This window comes from Mus caroli, unplaced genomic scaffold, assembly GCF_900094665.2.
Source record: "Mus caroli unplaced genomic scaffold, CAROLI_EIJ_v1.1 scaffold_6547_1, whole genome shotgun sequence".
NCBI classification, from domain to species: Eukaryota; Metazoa; Chordata; class Mammalia; order Rodentia; family Muridae; genus Mus; species Mus caroli.
In genome coordinates, this window is record NW_018389523.1 from 43,903 (window position 1) to 67,598 (window position 23,696).

Consider the following 23,696-nt stretch of genomic DNA (forward strand, 5'->3'; position numbering starts at 1 on the left):
CTAAGCCCGCGGAAGGAGCACCCAGGGACTCAGCATATACCTCTTGATCAATATCTCTGAATTCCAGACCATAATAATGGACCAATACTGGTATCTTAAAGGCAGATTCAACCTCTGATTTGACAAACTCTGTTAACTTTCTAAATGCCCAGGGTCCAAAGATATGAGCAAAAATGATCCTACCACAGGACTCAAAATACTGGGTAACAAGGTAGAGAGCCATGGAGAAGTGAAAAACCAATTCTGGTACCAGGATTCACTTTTTTCTCGTTCTCTTTTTCTCTTTTCTAAACTCTCCTTTACCTTTTTCAGACTATCTTCTACTAACCCTGTCTTATCTGTATAAAAACAGCATTCCTCATTTAAACCAGTACATAGTCCTCCTTGTTGGAGAAAAAGGAAATCTAACCCTCTTCTATTTTTTAACACTACCTCAGAAAGTGAAGTAACCAAATCTTTAAGGTTCTTTAACCCAGCCTGCATCTCCTGAAGATCTCTATCTATAGCCATACTAAATAGGGTATACTGTTGATTGGAGGTCACTAAGGAGGCAATCCCTGTTCCTGCCTCTGAAGCTTCTAATCCAAGGAGAACTGTGAGGGTGACAGCTGTGATAGGCTCTCTCCTGTGTCTTGATGGAAGTGTGGACCCTCTCTCCCAGAATCTTAGAAAATCATCAGGCAGGTGTACTGTTAAGTGAGGAAATGATTTAGTCAAAACACAATTTTCTCTGCCTTTTAAAAAGGTGGAAGTAACTATAAAGATAGTTAAACCTGAAGAGCAGGCAAAATAAGTATTATTAGGGGCCTTAACATATTGAAAGTTATTATTAACAACCAGGGTTTGATTACACACTTCAAACAGGGGTAAGGGGAGAAGCTTCTAGGGTCTGAAAAGATAGAGACCCATACCAGATATCTGGCCAAGAGTCAGGCCTTCTTTAGACTCCGGATGCAATCTCACAAAGGAAGTATCATTGGTGGCAATCACCTCTCCAAAACAGGACTATTCCTTCATAAAAAGGAGGCTGGGACGAATAACAAATCCAATCCCTAAGAAGGGTAGAATTGGCCTCATGAATGGCTTGTAGTGAGGCATTAATCATGATAACAATAAGTTCTGCTGAGGAGGGCAGGCCTGCAGGGAGTGTGGGTTGAAAGAAGGTATTAGGGACATTGGTATAAGATGGAACAGTCTCCTTAGGGGCCCCAGGATCTTTAGGGGCTGCTGGATGAAGCAGAGGATTAGGTCCTATGACAATTTGTTTTTTGAATGTTGGCAATGATTTTGAGCAATTTTAATTTGAAAATTAATCCAGGGTCCTTATGAGAAACATACATACAAAGACACCACTCTACACCCCAGAGCCAGGTCTCTAAAGAAATCTTTTTGCCTGCATCAGTAAATGAAATTTTGAGAGGAATACACCAGCCGAAGGTGGCATGAGAATTCCGACATTCAGCCATCAAGGTTTCATTTCTATTGGAATTTTCCCATCCTTTTTAAACTTGAATATAATCCCAAGAAGAAAAAGGATTCCAATAAGAATCTCCAGTGGTCTCGCACCCCCAAGACTCACATTAAAAAGAGTCAAAATACCCACATTTATAATTTATGGATCTATCTCTATGGGCCCCAGGGAAAACATAAAATTCTGATTCTCTAATATTAGTGCGCAGGTGGACAGTATTGCACCCAACATAATGCTCATTGATCCCGGACCCATGAGGGGCCTTTTCCAAGAGCAAATACTATCAGGCAAACCCCTGTACGAGTTTCCTCCTAGAGCCAATTTACAAAGATCTGGGGTCAAAAGGGGCCAAGAGGGTGATGGTGACATACTGGATGCGGCATAGGCAATATAATTAATAACCATCCAAGTGAAATTAAAAACCTGATGTGGAGAAGCAGCATCTGCAGCCTTAAGGCACAGGATCATCCAGAGAGGAAGCAGCATTTTCTGAAATTAAGCACAATTAAACAACTTCTCATGGGGTTCCCTGGGTGTATTATATAATTCTATCAGCTGCTCTGGCAACCATCTGGCATTTCCTGCTTGAGTATCATGAACACAGGCATGTCCTTTTCTCCAGATAAGGACTGGTTCATGGCCCTGCCATTTATTAGATAATGGATCTTTCCAAAGAGCCTGGGGCATAGTTTTGTGTGGTGAATATGTACAACAGGTTATTTGCAGCAGATTTTCCTTCAGCATCTAGCATGAGATAATTCAAAACAAAAAGTAAATGGTTAAGTAGGGTCTTTTAACTCCCCGACAATGGGTATAAAATACCCCCATTTGACTGTAATTTGGAGATCATATTTTTAAGAGTTTGATGAGCTCTCTCAACAATGTCCTGGCCTTGAGGATTATAGGGTATACCAGTAATATTCTTAATACCCATCTGGGAGCAAAACTGTTTAAAACTGTTGCTAGTATATCCTGGACCATTATCGGTCTTAATAATCTTGGGTTGAGGCAAGACTGTAAGACACGAGATAAGATGACTGATGACATGTTTAGTGGCTTCTCCCATCTGAAGCGTTGCATAAATAAAGCCTTTAAAGGTATCAATGGTGACATGTATATACTTAAGCTTCCCAAATGGGGCAAAATGAGTAACATCAATTTGCCATAATTCTCCAGGAACCAAACCTCAGGGATGGACTCATAAATCGGCCTCAGGCAAAAAGGTGAAGCAGCCTCTGCTATTGTGCACTATCTGTCGAGCTGTTCTTTAAAAATGCCAAATTTATCTTAAGTTGTGCGGTAATTAAGATCATAGCTATCATGAGCCTTCTGAACTTGAAGCAGGGAATCAGCAGGGCTGGGGGTAATACGCTGAGCTATTCCTGTAATTTGAGTTGCGGGGTCTACAGACTTATTGCCTTGTGCTAAAGGACCAGGTAAACCAGAATGAGCACATGTATGGCCAATGAAAAAAGGACAGGAACACTCATGAATCAATTTTTGAAGGACCAAAAACAAGGGTGCTGCATTAGTTGATGGACGAATATATGGGGCGGTTTCCAAAAGTGGAACTGAACAGGCAACATAGGAGCTATCTGTAAACAAATTAAATAATAGATCTGGCAATATTTCAAAAACCTTAATAATGGCTTCCAAAATCGACCAGCTGAGAAGAAATAGGGGTGGAAAACTGAAAAACTTTTGAATCAATGGAATATGCTGCAATGCCACTGGAGGAGATATCAGTAAAAGCCAAGTTGGCCGAGGCAATGGGTACAGTCTTGGTAAAAATTGAATAAGCCTATCAGGTAGATAATGATTATCACTAGTGTCCTGAAATGAAACACAGCTAATGGCCCATTCATCATCATATTGGCTCAACCATTGAACCCGAGAGGGACTATATGGAAGAATCAGGGTATCAGGTTGCTTTCCAAAATGCTGGAAAGGCTGTTCTCTTCCCATCTTAATTAGCTGTGACACCAGCCAAGCATATGTAGAGAGATCTTTAGGAGGGGAGGCCTACAAATGAACTCAAAAGTGGGACTTAGTTTGCCAAAAAAGTCCCGTAGGAGAGAATGGAGTAGGGAGAACAAGAAAAACTAAGGGCAGCTGGGCGGGGTGGCAAATGCCTTTAATCCCAGCACTTAGGAGGCAGAGGCAAGTAGATTTCTGAGTTCGAAGTGAGCCTGGTCTACAAAGTGAGTTCCAGGAAAGCCAGGGCTATACAGAGAAACCCTGCTTCGAAAAAACAAACAAACAAACAAACAAACAAATAATCAAAACAAAAACAAAAACAAAAAAACCCAAAAAATCTAAGGGCATATCAGGAAAGAAATAGGTAATGGTTTGACTATTAGTAGCATTTCACCTAATGACAAAGCCTGAGCTGCTTCAGCAGTAAGGCTGCACAGAGACCGATAGATCTGAGTCTCCCCTAAGGATATCAAACAAGGGCTTGAGTTCTCTTGTAGTGAGTTTGAGGTAGGGGCGAAGCCAATTATTATCGCCTAAAAGACGCTGAAAATCATTAAGTGTAAGAAGTGAATCCTTTCTAATTTGTACTTTTTGGGAAATGATCTTGTTAGGGAAGAGCTCGAATCCCAAAAACAAATGTGGGGGTTGTAGTAGTACTTTCTTGGGAGAAATTTGTAAGCCTTGTTGCTGAAGAGCAGATATAAGGTGTTGGGCAGCCTGGTTGATACTCATCACCTCAGGACAGAAAAATATCATCCATGCAATGGACAATATAAAGATTAGGGAAGGGAAGCCTAAAAGGATCAACAGCCTGAGCAACAAATTTCTGAAAAAGTATGGGACTAATAGCCATGCCCTCGGGGAGAACCCTCCATTGAAAACGAGGTAAGGGTCCTGCAAAACTAATTATGGGAAGGCTGAAGGCAAAGCATTTACAATCTGGATGTAGGGGAATGGCAAAGAAACAATCTTTAAGATCTATAACAATTTTAGAATAATTCTTAGGGATGGCAATGGGGGATGGCAGGCCAGGTTGTAATGCCCCCATGGGAACCATAGTTTTGTTGAAGGCATGTAAGTCTAGTAATAGGCGCCATTTTCCTGATCTTTTCTGTATGACAAATATGGGTGTATTCCAAAGGGACGTGGAGGGCTCAATATGCCCAGCAGCCAGCTGTTCCTGCACTAACTCTAGGGCAGCTGATAACTTTTGGGAAGAAAAGGACGATTGGTCAATCCAGACAGGATTGTCACTCTTCCAAGTGATTCTATCAGCTTGGAGTGCAAGGGGAGCAATGGCCCTCAGGAAAATCTTTGATAGCCTAGCGCAGTGTGATCACTTTTATGTGAAATGGTTTTGGGTGTAGGCAAGCCGTGGCCCTCTTTTTCCTAGGACTTGTCCTGGCAAAAAGCCTTGAGACAACATCTGTTAGGTTACAATCTCATTTGGACTACACGTAATTACTTTCATCTGAGAGAGAAGATCTCTTCCCCACAAATTAACTGGTAGGGCTTCAACAACAAAAGGCTGCACTGTGCCAGAATTCCCTTCTGAATCTTCCCATGTCAAAACTTTAGAACTCTGTAAGTTATTTGTAGACTGGCCAATGCCCTGTAAATGTGTAAGAGAAGGTTGAAGTGGCCAAGCCGAGGGCCAGGAATTTTTTGCAAGGACGGTGGCATCAGCTCCTGTATCCACAATGCCCTCAAACCATCGCCTCTCTAAATTAAGGCATAGCATAAAACATTCTCTAGAGACCATCTGGATCCAGAAAAGATCTGAGGACCCTGGCTGAGAGGCCCTGTCGATGCCTCCCAATTACCAGGTTCTGGGTGTTCAATGGGAGGGGCAAAGCCTGTGCAACCCTTTGTTCTTGAGGAAGTAAGATTGGCCCTGAGCTGGAACTAGCTAAAATCTTAATTTCTCCTATAAAGTAATTATCAACCAGGGAAGGGTGAATAATGAGGCCCTTGATGTTGGATGAGGCACGTCCAAGAAAGAGAAAAAACATATTAGGGGGAGGAGGACCAAAAACACCAGTAGGTAAGGCTTGAACACTATCTTCATGTTTTAAAATTGTACTGGTAGAGGTACACAGGTCAAGTCCTGAGCTCCCTGGGGTTGCTCTGAAGAATTGAGTGGAGTGGCCACAGGCTGAGTCATTATTGTCTGCTGGCTGGTCCCTGAAGCAGGCAGGAAATGGATGATTCTTGGGCCTGGGACTGGTGCCTAAAGCCGTTTCTCTGAAGGGGTGGCAAAGGGTGGCCCATGGCATTTGTCTTGGATTGACATTGATTCGCCCAATATTTGCCTCTTTTGCACCAGGAGCACACAGTATTAGGCATTGGGGGTGTTGCCCCCGGGGGCCAAGGCATAGCAGTCAATACGCCCTGTGTCAGGGGGCATTGTTTGGCAAAATGTCCAGGCTGTCCACATTTAAATCAACTTTTGGAAGGGCCAACAGCTTCCAAGGCAGCCCCCACAGCCAAATTCACACTCTTAGAAAGGCTGTGCAAGATCCTATGGGTGAAACTATCTATGTCAACGCAAAGTCTCACAAAATCATCAAGAGTCTTATTTTTAGTCTGGCCTTGAAGAACAGCCCTACAGGCAGAATTGGCATTCTTATTGGCCAACTGTTTTATACACTTGTTATTATTTTCCTCAGGGCCCAGGACCTTTTCAGCAGTTTCTAAGAGTCTCCCCACGAACTCATTGTAAGGCTCCTGACCTCCCTGGATAATTTTGGTCAATGGGGTACTCATAGAACCCTTGGAAGGGACAGCCTGCCATGCTCCAAGGGTAGCCTCATTAACCTGTGACAGGAGTCTGGTGAGGAATTTAAGTTGGCACTTCTCAGACAAATATCTCCCTTGTCCACTGAGTTTATCAAGAGTCCACTCATCCACAGGTGCTTTGTGATCTCTCTGGTTCTGCCTTGTGAGAGATTGACACCTATCTAGAAAATCAGATTTCCAACACAAAAACTCTCCATGAGTCAAAACTGCCTGGGTAACTCTAAACCACTCAGAGGGAGTGATGTTTCCCACTCCAGAGACTGCTTCAAGCATGGAAACTGTAAAGGATGCATTAGGACCATACGTTTTGACTGCATTATTGAGATCCTTAAGAGGCTTAAACTTTAATCTCTTATACTCAGTCATCTCTTGCTGCGGGGCCTCGGTAGCTGCAGCAGTGGTCACATTTTCAGTTTCACTATCACTTGCTTTTTCATCCTCTTCACCATTTTCTGTATCAGAGGTGGGGTCCTCCTCTGAGGAGGAAGCCTCTTCGGCACTCTGGCGGGTTAACACAGGGAATGCCAAGGATTTTCTCGAACTAACTCTCTGGGAGGTTTTGTTAGAATGCTATTTTTGGGAGGCTTTGTTAGGGTGAGAATGAGGCGAGCTGGCCATCCCTCTAGCCTGATGGCCGCCAGAGATGGCAGAGAAAAGGACCAGAGCCATCAATGGACCAGGGAAAACTGTTTGTCCAACAGTCTCCTGAAGAGAGGAGAGCTCTATGGAGAGATCAGCAAACTGTTTCTGTAAATTTAGGACCTCTTTAAGGTCGGAAACTTGTTTAGATAGCTAATTTTTGGCAGGTAAAATGTAATCACCTTGTGGACATGGTGGAAAGACCACAGGTGCACAAAGTTCAGGAGGGGAGGGGTAAGGAGGGGGCCTATAACGTGCCACTGTGTTCACAATGGGTGGCCAATCAGGGTTGCAATATCAGGCAGCCTCTTCCTCCAAATCACTCTCCCAGAGGGAATTAGCTTATTGCCATGAGGCTTCTTAAAAATGGGGTAGGTAAGCTTTGATTTTTGTAATTTTGGCTCACTAGATGCGGCTGCATTGGTGGGCAGTTGAGGATAGAGGTGTTGGACAGGCTTTTTGGGATTAGCAACCGGGTCCTTTGGGGAAGACATACCAATCATAATGGAGGAGCATGGTGAGGGAGGTTGTGACAACTGTGGATCTGCAATCTTTACAGAGGACATAGAGGCTGAGCGAGAAATTGGTTTAAGGTAATCTTCAGCCAATGAAACAATCTTGCCTGCCTCAGCCGAGGATGACTTAATGACATCTCTAATAAGACCCCAATAACTAAAGGTCTGAGTAGTCACTACATCTGATCCTTCTTTATTTAAAAGTTCATTAAGATCACATCCTACCTTTTCCCATTTAAGGTGATAAATTTCTGGTCCATTTATTATGAACCATTTATAGACTTGGGGGACAAAGATAAAATTTTTGTGAAATCTTAATTTTTAACTCTTAACTCCTCTTTAGAGAGAGGCTTTGAGATCCTTAACGAAGCGTGCTGCTTTAGAAAGTTTTTGGCCCATTTTATAGAATGGAGAAATGTAAATTTATCGAGGAAGACTTTCTCTCATGAGAGGTAAGAGCACTCCTCAAAACGACTTCTTAGCTTGTAGAGGTGACCTTCTCAGGAAAATGGGCTCCATCTGGTGAGGGTCTGTACCTTGGGACCCATGTTTTGGCGCCACTTGTCCAGATCCGCAGGACTCAGTTATTCAGGGGTCTGAGGGGGACCATGCCTGAAAGAGAAATGGGCAAGAAAAAAGGATCGAGACCAAGTAATGATTGTCAAGGTCTGTTTATTGTGAGCAAGGTTACAGAATTTAGGTAATAAGAAGGAAGAAGTAAAGAGTGAGAAACTTGCTCATGTCTAAGCCCAGGGCAGGGGTGGTTCTGCATAAGATGTTATCTACTCTTGGCTCAGGGAACATTCTGTAGTTTTTCTCAGGAAGTTTGCAGATACTATTATCTGATCTTGATGTTCTGTCTACTGTCATTTCAAAGTGTCAGAAGTATCTCAAGAAGGGAGGGAAGCTTTGGATTATGCCTCAGTGTAAGTATCCAACAACTTAGAGGTATGGAACTGTGGAACTGGAACAAATATATCTTGTGTGCTAGTTGGGTACTTGCCTTGATATATGCTATTTATTTTGCACTTCAGACTTTTTCACTACATGTTGCCATTTTGAATATTTTAGAAAAATTGAGATCTTTGAATATTGAGGGGACAGCAACAAATAGTCCGAAAGAATTGACATTTTTTTTTATATTTTGCTTATAGCCAATTTAGCTGCTCCTCATTCTCTATGGTGTGAGGAGTTGAAAACATTCTTTTTAGTCAGATCCTTCCACTATTTTTTTCTGTCTTGATAGACTGAAATCTATCTAAAACAACTATATAAAATAATATTGTCCTCTTAAGTGCTTTATGTGAGTTCAATCCTCATGATAGAGATAGACATAAATAATCTAAATATAGAATATTTATTAAAGTATGGGACAAATCCTATAACTTTGAACTGATATATTGATCAGAATTTTGTATTTAAAAAATTATTGACTATAGTATTATTTTTTATTGTTTCTTAGTAAATGTTAGTCTAAACACAAACAATATTTTCGTGGAATAATTAGTTCATGTGTCCCCAGTATCTGTGATATATAAATATAGTTTGGATAGGACAAAATACAGAGGAAGAGATAGATGATGAATGGATGATAGACAGAAAAAAAGTCAGAAAGAGACAGATCAAAGACAGAGAGTCAGAGATAAGTAGAGAGAGAGAAGGAGACATGTAATATGATATATTAGATACTTAGGGCGAGAGAGGCAGCACAGAGATAGATAGGTTCAGAGATGATAAATTACATATACATACGTACATACACACATACTTACAGACATATAGACATACGAATATGCATACATTCACATATGCATATTTATATACAGAGAAAGCAGAGAGACCTATAAAAAGAGTAAGAAAACCAGACAATGAAGAAAATAAGATCCTTTTAAAGTATATTATTGTTATTATTTCCCCCTCAACAATCCTTCCCCCTATACTCCCTACCATTCTTCTCTAAATGGTGGAGGCCTTCCTAGGTATGCAACCAACCTGGCATATAAATTCTCTGTGAGGCTGGGTACACGCTCTACCACTGAGACTACACAAGGCATTCCAGCATTTAGAACATACTCCAATGACAGGCAATAGCTCTAGAGGTAGCCCCCATTTCATGTGTTGGGAGACACTTGGAGACAAAGATTTTCATTTGTTACACATGTACAGGGAGGTTTACTTCCCACCCAGAATATTCTTTAGTTTGTGATTCTCTCTTTGAGATATGCAAGGGTAGAGATTAGTTAACTCTGTTTGTCTTCCTGTTCATATCCTTTCCAATTATATGCCCCAGACTTTCCTACTGTTCTTCCATACCTCCATATATGGTTTGGCTGTGGATGTCTGCCTCTGTCTGTATTAGTTGCTGTTTTGAGACTTTCAAAGGAGAGTTATGCTAGACTTCTGTCAGTAAATACATAATTAATTGTGTAAGAGTTAGGTACTTTCCCAGGGGATATGTGGGAAATTGAAGGTGGGTCTCTGCTCGAGCTGTGGTCTGACCCCAAATGGTCATAATTCACCTATATGACAAGGTAGGTGATCCCTCATACTCCTGGAATTCCAGATCCTGCAAAATGTACCACCTCCCACAGCCCCCACAAGAGAACCATGGTCAGTATCACATAAGCAATGACCCAAGCCTCTGACCTTCAGGCTAAACTCATTCCCAGTGACCTAGCAACAGTGAAGACCATAAAAAGGGGTGTTCAGCCCACACCTCACTCTCTTATTCCTTTGTCCTCTCATTCTCTTCTCTCTCTTGTCTCTCTCTCCACCTCTCTCTCTCTCTCTCTCTCTCTCTCTCTCTCTCTCTCTTCATCCTTTCTACCTTCTTTCTTCCCCCTGCATTTCCATAATGAATCTCTAAAACCATAGATTCTCTGCTCTGCTCCTTCAAGTTCCAGTGAACACTCTGGTCAATGTTGGGAACTTCTTCCATCTTCCCTCTCTCCCAAAACCTTGGTGGCTTTAGCAATGTAGCTCCGGGAAGTGGGGGGGGGCTTCCCAGGCAGGGGTGCCCCTTGACCATCCCCTGAAGAGTGGAATAGAGGAATGCCCACCCAGGGATGAGTGGATAGGGTAGATAGCAGCCCTCCCATGCCTAACTGACCAGAGAATAGGGAAAATCTGGCGGGGTGTGTGCATCTTTTTCCTTCCACTCTTCCCTAGGACCCCAGAGTCCCCTCTTTTTTATTTTGTTCCCAGCAGGGATGGGTCTCAAGTTGGGCTGGTTATTGTTTGACCATCCCCCCAGGATCTGTTCCATTAGATCTCCCCGCATTTCCTTGATACAGGATAAATTTTGGATTGACAGATAGGTCAGTGTATCAGAGTCCCTATCACACTTTTGTGTTTCCTGTCTGGCAACAGTAAGTGGTACCTCCAGTGTCCATAGACCCAATACTGTGAATTGCACTCATGGACATCCCCATTGATTGCTGGGTGCCTCTTATGTCCCAGGACTATGTCACTTCCTGGAGAGATGCTCTACATCCTCATCCCCATCAGTTGTAGATTACCATTAATTTTGTCAACATCTTTTGAAAACACATCAACAAGAACAACAAAAATGGCAACAGCAGGTAACCGAAACAATCTTGAAAAAAAGAACAGAACCTTGTGAAAAATTAACATCCCTGTTGACAAGCAGCACTAGAGAACAATAGTAACCAAAAGTATACTTGTACAAAAAGAGACACATTGACCAATAAATTTGTATCTGAGACCCAGAAGCAAATCTACACACCTGTGAACATTTGGTTTTGATAAATTTACCAAAACCATCAACAAATGATACTGGTCTCACTGGATGTCTGCATACAGAAGAATGAAAATCGATCCATATTTTTCAGCTTCCACAAAGTTCAAGTTCAACTGGATCAATGTCCTCAACAACAGTAACAACCAAAAGATATACTAAGTCTCATAGAGGAGAAAGAGAGAAAAAATTTGAATGCATTAATAAAGGGGACAATTTCCTGAACAAATCAACAATGGCTCAGCCTCTAAGAAAAAAAGTGATAAGTAGGATACCATGAAATTGCAAAGCTTCTGTAACATAAAGGACACTGTCAGTAGTACAAAACACAAGACTCCAGATTTTGATGGGACATTCATCAATCTTACATTTGACAGCAGCTATTATCCAAAAATTATAAAGATTTAAATGAGTTTTAAATCACCATCTACTCAAATAACCCAATTTAAAAATGGGCACATACAGATCTAAACAGAGAATTTTGACCAGAGAATTCTCAAGGGACAAGAAACACTTAAAGAAATGTTAAATGTCCTCAGTTATTAAAAGTTAAAAAGTTAAAAAGTTAAAAGGCATAGAAAGGCAAGTCAAAATAAAATCTTAAACCAAGGAAAGGAAAGTCACTAGATTCAAGTGCACAGAGAAAATATCCTAAGTGCTGAGATTCTCAACAGTGCTCCATAAGTAACCAATTCAAAATGAAAGTAAATATAGTATTCTAAACATGTTCAAAAGAAAGAAAGTAACATAGATGCAAATGATGAGACAATATGTGATTTAATGAACAATAATCTTTACCACTGCCTATTTTCATTCAATTTTGACCACAATGTATTTTCTTCTATTTAGATTTAGTATCCTAACATGACTGCTTATTGCTTTCTGAACATTACTTAGTGGTCTGTAGCTCTTTATATATTGTCTCATTACCTTTCTACATTGACAACAGCATGTATATATTGCTGCTCTGTTTCTCGTCATACATTGACAGTCATGTTGGTGATATTTCATATCATTTTATAGGTAACTGCTTCCTGTTCAGAGATACAAACTCTTACCAGACATTCTGGTTTCATGGCTTTTGAAATTTCCTCCCACTTTTTACCAACTAACCCAGAGCCTTTGTTTCTTAGTATGTTGCAAATAAATTAGTATTAATTTGATCTTCAAAATTCTGATTTTTTAGTGACTGTGGTTTACTTTAATGATCTGGATTTGTTGCTGAGATATACAACAGCAGGAACAGGATCTATGTATGAATATGAACATCACAATTTAGAATGTTTTGAGAGAATGTTGTGCTTGGGGCAAACATCAGTAGCTGACAGTAATTTGCAGAGAAGAGGTTATACTGATGAAAGAAAGATGTGAGTTAGACAAAATATTTAGGAGAATCTTGCAACCCTGACTCCCTGACAATCAAAGTTCCTTTTTAGTTTAGTTATATTAAAATCTGTGTGTAGAGATCTGTTCCTTTTTTGTTTTTTTTTATTTCATTTTATCAGTCTTTTTTATTTATCTTATTTTAATTTTTAATTATATACTTTAGATACTGCTCACTGCCCCTTCCCAATTACCCTCTCGCACTCTCACCCTCCACTTCTCCAAGCACAGGTTTGGGCACCCAGGCTATGTTCCCATTACAGCACTTCAAGTTTCTGTCAGGCCAGACAAGGATGCCCAACAAGAACATTTCCAATATATATAGGCAAAAACTTTTGTAACCATTTTGTTCCTAAACACATGAACACCAAGCTGCACATCTGCTACACATGTGCAGGGAGTCCCTGTGTGTTCTTTACTTTGTGGCTCATTCTCTGAGAGCCCCATATGTCAAGGTTTGTTGACTACATTGATCTTTCTGTCTAGTTCCAATACAATTGGTTCCTGCAATCCTTTCTCCTATTTTTCCATAAGAAACCCCAATCTACACCACTGCATGGATGTAGGTGACTGAATCTGGGTGAGTAATCTGCCTGGGGTGAACCTTTAGAGCACAACAAAGAGGATATTGGGAGGGGAAAGAAGGTTGCAGAATCAGGTATGTGAAAGACTAGGTGAGATGATTAACTGACCATGAAAATGACTTGAAATATGCAACTAATGGGATTGAGGAGGTGACAAGGGGTAATCACTAGGAAGCAACAAAGACCTGGGATAACAGAAGCACTCAAAAATCAATGGGGTTACCTTATATGTGCTCACTTTATTGGGGATGTGGAACCTAAAGAGGCTACCTCTTATTCTCAGGAAGGAATCCAGATAATTTCAAGCCAAATTACATTTTTCTATAAGAAATGCAGGCATGGGGGATGGAACAGAAATTAAGGGACTGACCATCATATAAACAGCCCATTTGAGAGCTGTCCTATGGGTAAGCACCAATCCATGAAGCTACTGATGATATTCGCTTAGACTTGCAGACATGAGCATATTGTTTTCGGAGAGGCTACACCCAGCAACTGATTCACTTTTCTCCCAAACATATAGTGTATCATTTTTGCACTAATACATGTTTTCTGACTTTATCTTGGCCAAAAGTATATAATTATAGTCATTATTTATAAATCATGATTGAACACCGTTATCATTTACAGTGATGTCCTGAGTCATATATTTAGTCATTATTGATAAATCATGAAAGAGCAGAATAATCTTTTATAACTGTTTCCCCTTAACAAATATATCTTAACACTTATGATTATTGAAGTATATTTTGTCAAGGCATGACATTCCTTTCCTTGGCAAGAACAAAATCTGTGCACAGAGTGAAGAAAGTTTGCACAAAGAAGGCACAACTTGGAATCGATTCCATTAATAGGCACCAATCTTTGTCATTATTACTCATATAAATTTGTGTTTGAAGATATGAGCTTACACTGCCTGGTCTGAGACCCCACACCAAAATGTAGCAGAAGACAGCATTGTGTGGCCTCAATGATAGAGGAGGAGCCTAAAATTATAGAGACTTTATGCCCAAAGAAAGGGAAAGGCCTGGGGCAAGATGAGCACTATCCCCAAGGTAAAAGGGAAGGGGAATGAAGAAATCTGGAAAAAGAGAACAATAGGGGGCCATCTTTTTGGTTGTATATTAATAATTAATTTTAAAAGTAGAATCTAGATAGGTGTTTTCCCAAGACATGACAGCCCATTCTCAGGCTGACAGCTGTTGAGGTTTCAAGGGCAGTAGACATAAATACAACATGCAAGCTAGCATGGTAATCTTTTATGTCCCAATTGCTGTGTTATCAATTTTTAATGTCCAAAGTACTAATTGTCATTTGGGTATGGGAATAACTTCAGGCCAAATTACTGTCATTATTTTGAAATACTGGCACAATGCAATATTTATTTTTTATATCTTGATAAAACTTCATTTGTTTAATATTGGTCTTCTGTTGTTCTTTGGTCATTAGACACCACAGTGGCCTTTTGTAACCTAACTTCCACAAGCAAGAGAAGTCCTGAGGTTTTGATCATTTTTTTTTTATCATTCATCCAGACTCTCTCTTTCTATCAGGATAAGCATTGTGAAAAGAATATTAATGCCAGACATTTTAACTTTGTTGGTGTATTTTTATTTTCTGGGGAAACATACCTTAGATAAAATCCCAATCTCATATGCCATGAAATTGCCTGAGTGCATTGTAAGAAAAGGCTTTTAATTTGATCCTGTTCCACATTCTTTTGCCCACTCAATCTTTTTTGCTTTTTCAATGTTTACTTTATTGGAATTTTTTTCTCTTTTGTTAATCCAAAAGCACATTTTCTAAATATAGCTTCAAACCATTTCATAATAGGGTCATCTATGACATATCTATGTGTTTTCATAACCTCTACAATGCAAGATTATCTTCAAGTAGACCCAGATAAGGATACTCAAAAACAGGGTAGGTAGTATACTTAAGAAATTCCTGGGGAGGCTTATGAAAATACACATGGAATGTGGCATAAATGATTCTGAAGAAAATTTCCTTCAATCTAATATCCCCAAGGTGTACAAATAATGAAAATCTCTCTACAGCCGGCAATATGTGGAGATTCAGAAAACTATTGAGAAGCAGTTGATCATGATCTTAACATGGAGGTCTAATAAATTGGGTCTTTGTAAAACAGCTGTGTTGTCCATTTGATTTTCACTGTTCCTATTTTATGAGTTTGCCAATGGGTATGCCAATGTTACGTTAGTAATATGTTAGGTATACGTTTCCCTCATGTCATTAATGCTACTGGGAAGACTTAAATAGACTTCCAATGAAGACATACAGCCCCTCTAGTTGAGCTGGCCATTAGAAAAATATGAAAGTTACAAAGGATATGGTGATAAGAGAAAAGATAGACCATGACAAAAAGTCCTCTGTTGTTGTATTAACGATTTTATATTTGGTTTCTTTCATATAACCCTGGGGACAGAAAAAATATTATTATAAGTATAATGTATATTATTTGTACAAAATAAAAATGAATCATGGAGGAATGGGTCATAATAAAATAGAAAGGTATAAGGGATTTTGAATTATAATTGAGTATTTTATACCAGTGTACAGAAAATTAGGTTAGAGAAAATTGAATGACTAAAAATCAAATGAATAATTTATATTAAAAAAATAAAATTCAACACGAACAATTTCTGTTACCAGGAATTCTCACATGAGTTGATGCACCAGATAGGTAAATACTACATAATATACGTGTAATCGACTAAATTTAAATGCATATGGCAATAGAAAGGAAACTTACATACAGTTGAACATGTCACAAATTTTGTCAAACTATGAATATGGGCTCTGGTTGGATTGCTCTGGTTATATTATATTTTGAGGAATAAAATATTTTTCTGAATGAAACGTCACACTGAGTTAGTGAGTTAGTAGGTAACACATAATGTCATGAACTAGAATGCCATACCATTATAATTATTTTCATTTAATTTAAGACAGGTGGTGAATTCAATATAAATAAATAAATTCAAACAAAACATTATATATATATATATATATATATGTATGTATATATATATATATGAATTCAATGAGAGACTTACGAATATTATGTTGTTCATTTCTAAATATGGTATATTGAAAAGTAAATATGTAATAAATTTAAAAACAAATTATATGACAATTGAATTGTTAGTATTATTAAATAATAGACATTAAGAAATTACATTCCAATGGATTTTGTAAATTAAATGTTTTGTCATTTCAGGAAGGAGAAAAAATTCTCATGAAGTTTAATAAAATTAAAACAATAAATAAAAAGAACAGTTTCCACTGAGAAAGGACACAAATATTTGACATGATGTAGGAATGGAGCCATCAGGTCTTAGATTCAGAGAAGCTGTTTAACATATCTGAGAACAATATATGAATGTTGCCATTCATGAGAATGTTAAAATAAAAGCTAAATTTTTTTCAACTATAGTTTAGGAAAATTCTTCTTTCTAGAGGGTGTTTTCTTCCTGATATGATTAAATGAATTCTTCTCTGGTCTCAATAAGATAATGTAACACTTGGGACCAAATATGAAGGCAAGGAGTGCTGTGCTGGAAGCCAAGATAGAGAATACTTCCATGGCTACCATGACTTTCCCTCTAGCGCTGTGGTAGACAGGAAGAAAGGTGACCCAGACACAGAAGAACACCAGCATACTGAATGACAGAAATTTGGATTCATTGAATGTATCTGGCAAATTTCTAGACAAGAAGGCCATAGCATAACTCCCAAGGGCCATGAAACAGAGGTATCCCAGGACCGAATGGAAGGCAACAGCTGAGCCCTTGTTGCACAAAATGATGATGTGTCCATATTCAGTATGAGCATCTTGGTCAATGAATGGTGGGGATGTTGCCATCCATATTCCACAAATAAGAAGCTGGATCACGGTGCAGATAGGAATGATGTAGTTTGGACCCCTTGATATCATTAGCCACCTTACCATTCTCCCTGGAAAACTGACCTTAAAGGCAAGGACCACAGTGATAGCTTTGGCCAACACAGTAGCAAGAGCCATAGTGAAAGCAACTGCAAATGTGGTCTGCTGGAGGATGCAAGAAGCTTTGGTTGGCTTACCAATGAAGTTCAAAGAACATAAGAAACAGAAGGTGAGTGTTATGAGCAAAATGTAACTCAGAGCTCGATTATTTGCCTTGACAATAGGAGTGTCTCTGTGCTTCACAAAGATGCCAATAACAAAGGCAGTGAGTGCAGATAAGCACAAAGCTATGCTTGCTAATGCCATCCCCAAGGGATCTTCATAGGCCAGAAAACTCACAGATTTTTGGAAGCAGTTGCTCTTCTCTCTATTTGCATAATGTCTCTCTGGACACTTGACACACTTCTCTACATCTGGTCAGAAATATAGGTTATCTTGAGATCAGAAGTCCAGTCTCTGAAGGTTTCTTATATATTTAGACATCTCTAAATACAGGAACTGTCACAGAAGTAGCTGTATTTTGCTTTTTCATGGACAAAGTAATAGTACACTGGTACGAGTAAGACTAGATTTAGAAACTGCTCCATGATCATTAAATATTTCTTTCCATATTTATGTTCACATACCATAGGATTTGATGCAAGCTTTATTTATTTACTACCATCACACACCTTCCCTTCTCTACCATCAGATTTATCTCACAATTCCTTGAGCTCCCTACATCTACTTATTAATATCATTTTAATAATCACTGAGTCCATACAGATGAGCCAGTGTCTGCACAACTGGGTGATAGCTTCAGTGGGAAAGTATTTATACTTTCAAGCCCTACCCTTGTAAAGAACACTATTATATCTATTTAGGTACCCTTCATCTTCCAATAAATTCCTTAAAATTTCATGGTTGTCCTTTAAATTTTATTACCTAAATGCATTTGTTTTCTGTATATATGATATTTCTATGCCTTTACTGACAATGCTGTAACTCTTTTGAAATTTACTACAATACTAAATTACCTTGTAAACATCTTCTGTGACCTTGATAGTACTTATATTTCACAGATTTGCTTTAATTTCATTATGGGGTATGTAGATTAGAGGAAATATTTTTCCTAATTTTTCCAATTAATGCTTTCTTTTATGTGAATTCTAAATTTACTTTTCTCCATAAAATTCCTTGGATTTTTAAATTCTATCCATTCTCTGTTGGAGTTTATGAAATTGATACTATTACATTTGATAGTACTCAAAATTACAAATAATATGTTTTCATAACATTTAAAGCAAGCATATATTTTCATAGACTATTCTTAGAAAATGTGAGAGATTTTGGAAAAATTCTCTGCTATGGAACTTTTGAATATTTTCATAAATACTATGATGAACATAAAATAGATGCAGCAAAATTTATAAAATATATTATGTTGATATGGTAGATTGAATATGCTAAGCCCAAATAGTTGCACTATTTTAAAGTGTGGCCTTGTTGAAAGAATTTTGTCAGTGTGGAAATGGGTTTTAAGACCCTCATCCTAGATACCTGGAAATCAGGCTTTTCCTAGAATGTTTTACCTGAATATTTTGAACTCTTAGCTCTTCCTGTGCCATGCCTGCCTGGATACTGTCACTCTCTGAACTTGAGTATGTTTTACTAAACCTCTCAATCTGTAATTCAGTCCTAATGAAATGTCCTTATAAAAGTTGACGGTGTCAAAGTGATTGTTTACAGCAGTAAAACCCTAACTAAGACATAAGTTAGTACCTAGAGTGTTATTCCTTTGATCGATCTGTCCATGATTTTCATTGAAAGAAATTGGATTTTGAGATTTTGGATGGAAACAGTAGAATGTTTAAGTTAGGCTTAATGTGCCGTCCTTGTAGGAATATGGAAAACTTTGTTGCTGAGGATGATTTTAACTATAGAAGCCTGGGTCTAGAGGTTTCAGAGTAAAAGCGTTTTTATATGGAGCTACTCTGGTAATATTTTGGTGAAGTGTGTGGATGCCCTTTGCCATTGTCTAAGGAGTTTACCTGAGGCTAAGATAAAGAAGTTTATATTAACAGAATTAGCAAAGGAAATCCCAAATAACTGAACAGAGACTTTGAACTCTGGTTAAGACATATGAAGAGCATTTTTATACAAGTACAGCAATCATAGAAAGGCAAAATAGAAAACATGTTTTAAGTAAAATAAAGGGTCACCAGGAAATGAAATTAAGCTGAATGCTTGTTTCAAGGAGAAAAGGAGTAAATAGAGTAGTGATTTCTGAGCAAGATCTCCCCAAACCAAACACTATTGTTTGTTTTTGCACTTGAGAAGGGAATACATTTGAATTTTAATATGGAGTGAACTACAATTCAGAAATAGGGGGCAAACATGTAAAAGAGACCTTGAGACTGGAAGACACAAGCTTTTGACCCAGATCATGGACAACAGTGGCCATGAGAAATTTAGACCTAGGCATGACGGTACACTCTTTCCTTCCAGTAGACAGAGTCAAGTTGATATCTGAGTTTGAAGCCAGCCTGTAACAGGAGAAATTCAAAGTAGAGATAACCTTAAAACAAGGGGTGTTAGTATGTATGCATTACATCTCAGCATTCTGGAGTCAGAACCATACAGATCTTGAATTCAGGGTTAATTTACAGAAAAAGTCCAATGAGAGCCAAGCTCATGAAGTTATATAGTTGTAAAACAAAAGCTGGAAATAGATTAAGGGGGAAAGATATTCTAGGCCCGTTAAGAAGCTGAACTTGTGAGCATTGGCCAAGTGGCTCTGTCTTATGAGTCAAAAAGAGAAGGAGACTACCAGAACAATTTATTCTGGATAGATGGAGCTATAAATCAGCAATAATTAAGAAAAGATCAGCATCACTGAGGAAAAATTATGTGGGAAGTGTTTTCTGAGAGTAAAAATGCTGTGTTCCACAGATACCCAAAGTTGTACCACAATTTGCTCCTTAACTTGGTGTTAGAGATATCCAGGTTTTACTAGATCTGAAAGTATGAAGGGGTCCTGGAGAGTAACTGGTGCTTGATATTGCGAGAAGCCAGGAAATGGCATTGGTAAAGGTAAAGCCTCATTTGAAGTTGATGGCATAGGAATAGAGAGATCATGAAAAAAAAAAAAAAAAAAAANAAAAAAAAGTGAGACTTAGCACTATTAATAGAGCCTATGAGAGGCTGCTAATGAAGCCTAGCTGCAGAGCAAGAACACAGTGTACTGCAGCTGCCAATAGAATGGTTTGATCATAAAAAACCATCAGCAAAAGTAGAGTGTTGTCAACCAGAATCTAAACTGCTAGAGCACAGTGCTGGAGAAATAGTGCAAGTCTTTTTGAAGAGCCTAGAAAATCATGTGTAGACCCCAGACTGTGGAGGAAGAAGAAGGAATAATGGTGAAATAGCCTTTGAAAATACCAAAGTGTTCAAGATTCTAGAATTATGGGATATATGCTGAGGAAAGCTGATAGCAGGGATTTGAATCAGCCCAGGTGAATGAAATGTGTTGCAGTCAACTAAGATCAAAAATAGTGGACCCCTGAAGACCTCCTTGACATCAAACATGGAAATCCAGAGTTCAGAGTTTGCCCAACTGGTCCGTGACTTTCTTTGAGGCTTACACTGAAGAGTTTAAATTAATGTCCGAAGAGGTTTGTACTTGGATTTTTAACATTGTTGAAACTTATAAAATATGTGGATGTTATAAGTTGGAAAATACATACGCACTTTTTTAACAATATGCCTAGCTATTGCCTTTATAGATATAAACATACCTATGGCACCTTGGGAATGTAATGTCCCAGTTGAATATGTTTGGCTTGGAGACTGGCACTCTTTGTAGGTGTGTCTTTTTGAAGGAAGTGTGTCATTGTTGGCAGGGGCTTTAAAACTCTTATCTTATGTGCCAAGAAACCAGTCTTTTACTAGTAACCTTCAGAAGAAGATATGGAATTCTCAGCCCCTCTGCATCATGCCTGATTGGATGAAGCCATGCTCCTACCTTGATAATAATTGACTGAACTTTTGAATTTCTAAGCCAGCACAAATTAAATGTGCTTTTATGTGTTGACTTTTTAATGGTGTTTGTTCACAGTATTAAAAACCTATGACAGTGTATTACACAATATTTCAATATTTCTAAAAATGTAATTGATAATCAAAGTATCTATTTAATTTCATTAATAACATTGAATTGTGTATTTCAAAAAATAAAATATAGTATTATCTTATTTTTCAAGTTTTTATCAACAATATTTTCAAACTTACAGTGTTTAGCATTTCTTTGAGCTGCATATTTTTGAGCAATATAATTAACTAACATACAATAGCCATATTTGTTCTTAGTGTCTGAATGGCTTTATTTATTATTATTATTTTTTATTATATATATATATTATAGTTTTTTGAAACAAGGTTTCTCTGTATAGCCCTGGCTGTCCTGGAACTCACTTTGTAGACCAGGCTGGCCTCCAACTCAGAAATCTGCATGCCTCTGCCTCCCAAGTGCATGTGCCACCATGCCCGGTTCTGAATGGCTCTTTTTATGTGTACAGAGGATACATTGAAATTAATTTATTTATTCATGTGTGTGTCTGTGTGTGTGGGGTTGTATGTAAGGATTTCACTTGTGTGAAATTTTATACAAAGTAAAATGTATTATTATTGATAGAAGACAGTATGGACACTTCATAAGATTCAGAACTCTCCATATGAAATTGATAATTGTTGTTTCAAAATTTTTGAAGAATTTTGTTGGAATTTTGGTGTTGTTTGCATTTTAATTGGGCATTTCTTTTGGTTAGAAGGCCATTTGCACTATGTTAATGATATTGAACTACAAGTACAGGAGCTGTTTCATCTTTTGATATCATCCTCAATTTCTCTCTTCAGAGACTCAAGCTTTGTGTCATATGGATTTTTTGCTTATTTGGTTAGAGGTACATGAAATAGGTATTATTTTGTTTATTGTGAACAGTATTGTTTCATTAACATCCTTCACAGATATGTTATTGCTTACATACAGGAAGGTTCTGATTTCTTTGAGTTAATTTTGTATCTGGACACATTCTTGAGTGGTTATATCAGCTGTAGGAAATCTCATGTAGAATTTCAGGAATGCAGAGATAGTATAATTTATAAATACCCATTAATGTAATCCACTATATAAACAAACTCAATGTAAAACATCTTATTAGAAGTAGAAAAAGCATTTGACAATATACAACACCCCATCATATTAAAAGTATTGGGAAGATAAGAACATCAAGGCACTTATATAAATATTATAAAAACAATATACAGCAAACAATCATCCAACCTCAAATTAAATGGAGAGATACTTGAAACAATCCTACTAAATTACAGGAAAAAGACAAGGATGCCTACTCTCTCATTATCTATTCAATATAGTACTTGAAGTTCTAGAGAGACCCATGACACAACAATAGCAGATCAGAAGGACACACATTTGAAAAGAAAGAGTCAAGGTATCACTATTTGTGCATGATATGTTAGTTTACATTAGCAACCTCAATATATCTACCAGAGTTCTTCTACAGCTAATACACAACTTAAGCAAAGTAGCTGAATATTAATTTCACTCAAAAAAATAAGTAGAATTCATCTGCCCAAGATATAACAAAACTGAGAAGAAAAACCACACCCTTCACAATATGCAGAAGTCCTATAAAGTATCTTGATTAACACTTAACAAGTAAATGAAAGATCTATATGACAATAACTTCAAGTTCTTTAAGAGAGACTTTGAAGAAGATCTTAGAAAATGGAGAGAACTCCAATACTCATAGATTGGTAGGATTAACAGAGTAAATATGGCCATCCTACCTAAAGCAATCAATAAATTCAATGCAATCACCATCAAGATTCCAACAAAGTTCTTCACAAACATTGAAAGAGCAATTCTCAACTTCATATAGAAAAACAAAAACCCAGCATAGAAAAATCAATTCTTTTTTTTTTTTTTTTTTTGAGACAGGGTTCCTCTGTATAGCCTTGGCTGTCCTGGAACTGTCTTTCTAGACCATGCTGGACTTGAACCCCGAAATCCTCCTGCCTCTGCCTCACAAGTGCTGGGATTAAAGGCATGCACCACCACACATGGCTGAAAAATCCATTATTAATACGAAAAGAACTACTCGATTAATTATAACCCCTAAACTCAAGCTGTACTACAGAGCTAATGTTAAAACAAATCAAAACAAAACAAAACAAAAACCAACCAAGCAACCAACCAACCAAACAAACAAACAAATACAAAACACATTGTATTGGTACATATATAGATAGGCCATTCAATGGAACAGAAGTGAAGACACAGAAATAAGTCCATGTACATATGGATTTTATATATATGGTTAGACAGGGTTCCTCTGTATAGCCCTGAATGTCCTGGAATTCACTTTGTAGACCAGGCTGGTCTTGAACTAAAAAATCCACCTACATCTGCCTCCCAAGTGTTGGGATTAAAGACGTGCACAAACACACCCGGCAGTACACTTTATATTTTCGACGAAGCCAATAACACACAATAAAAAAGAAAGAAGAAAAGAAAGAGAGAGAGAGAGAGAGAGAGAGAGAGAGA

The 23,696-nt window shown here is 38.1% G+C and overlaps 1 protein-coding gene across 2 annotated transcripts in view; it reads right to left on the reverse strand.

The window, feature by feature from the left end:
• Positions 1-16,576: 16,576 nt before the first annotated feature.
• LOC110288145 (vomeronasal type-2 receptor 116-like) overlaps positions 16,577-23,696 on the reverse strand; it is a 26,971-nt gene continuing 19,851 nt past the window's right edge. For both annotated transcript variants that reach the window (XM_021154581.1, XM_021154580.1), the window contains exon 6: positions 16,577-17,505. In XM_021154581.1, the coding sequence (XP_021010240.1) occupies positions 16,577-17,505 (929 nt within the window). The remainder of the gene's footprint in view (positions 17,506-23,696) is intronic.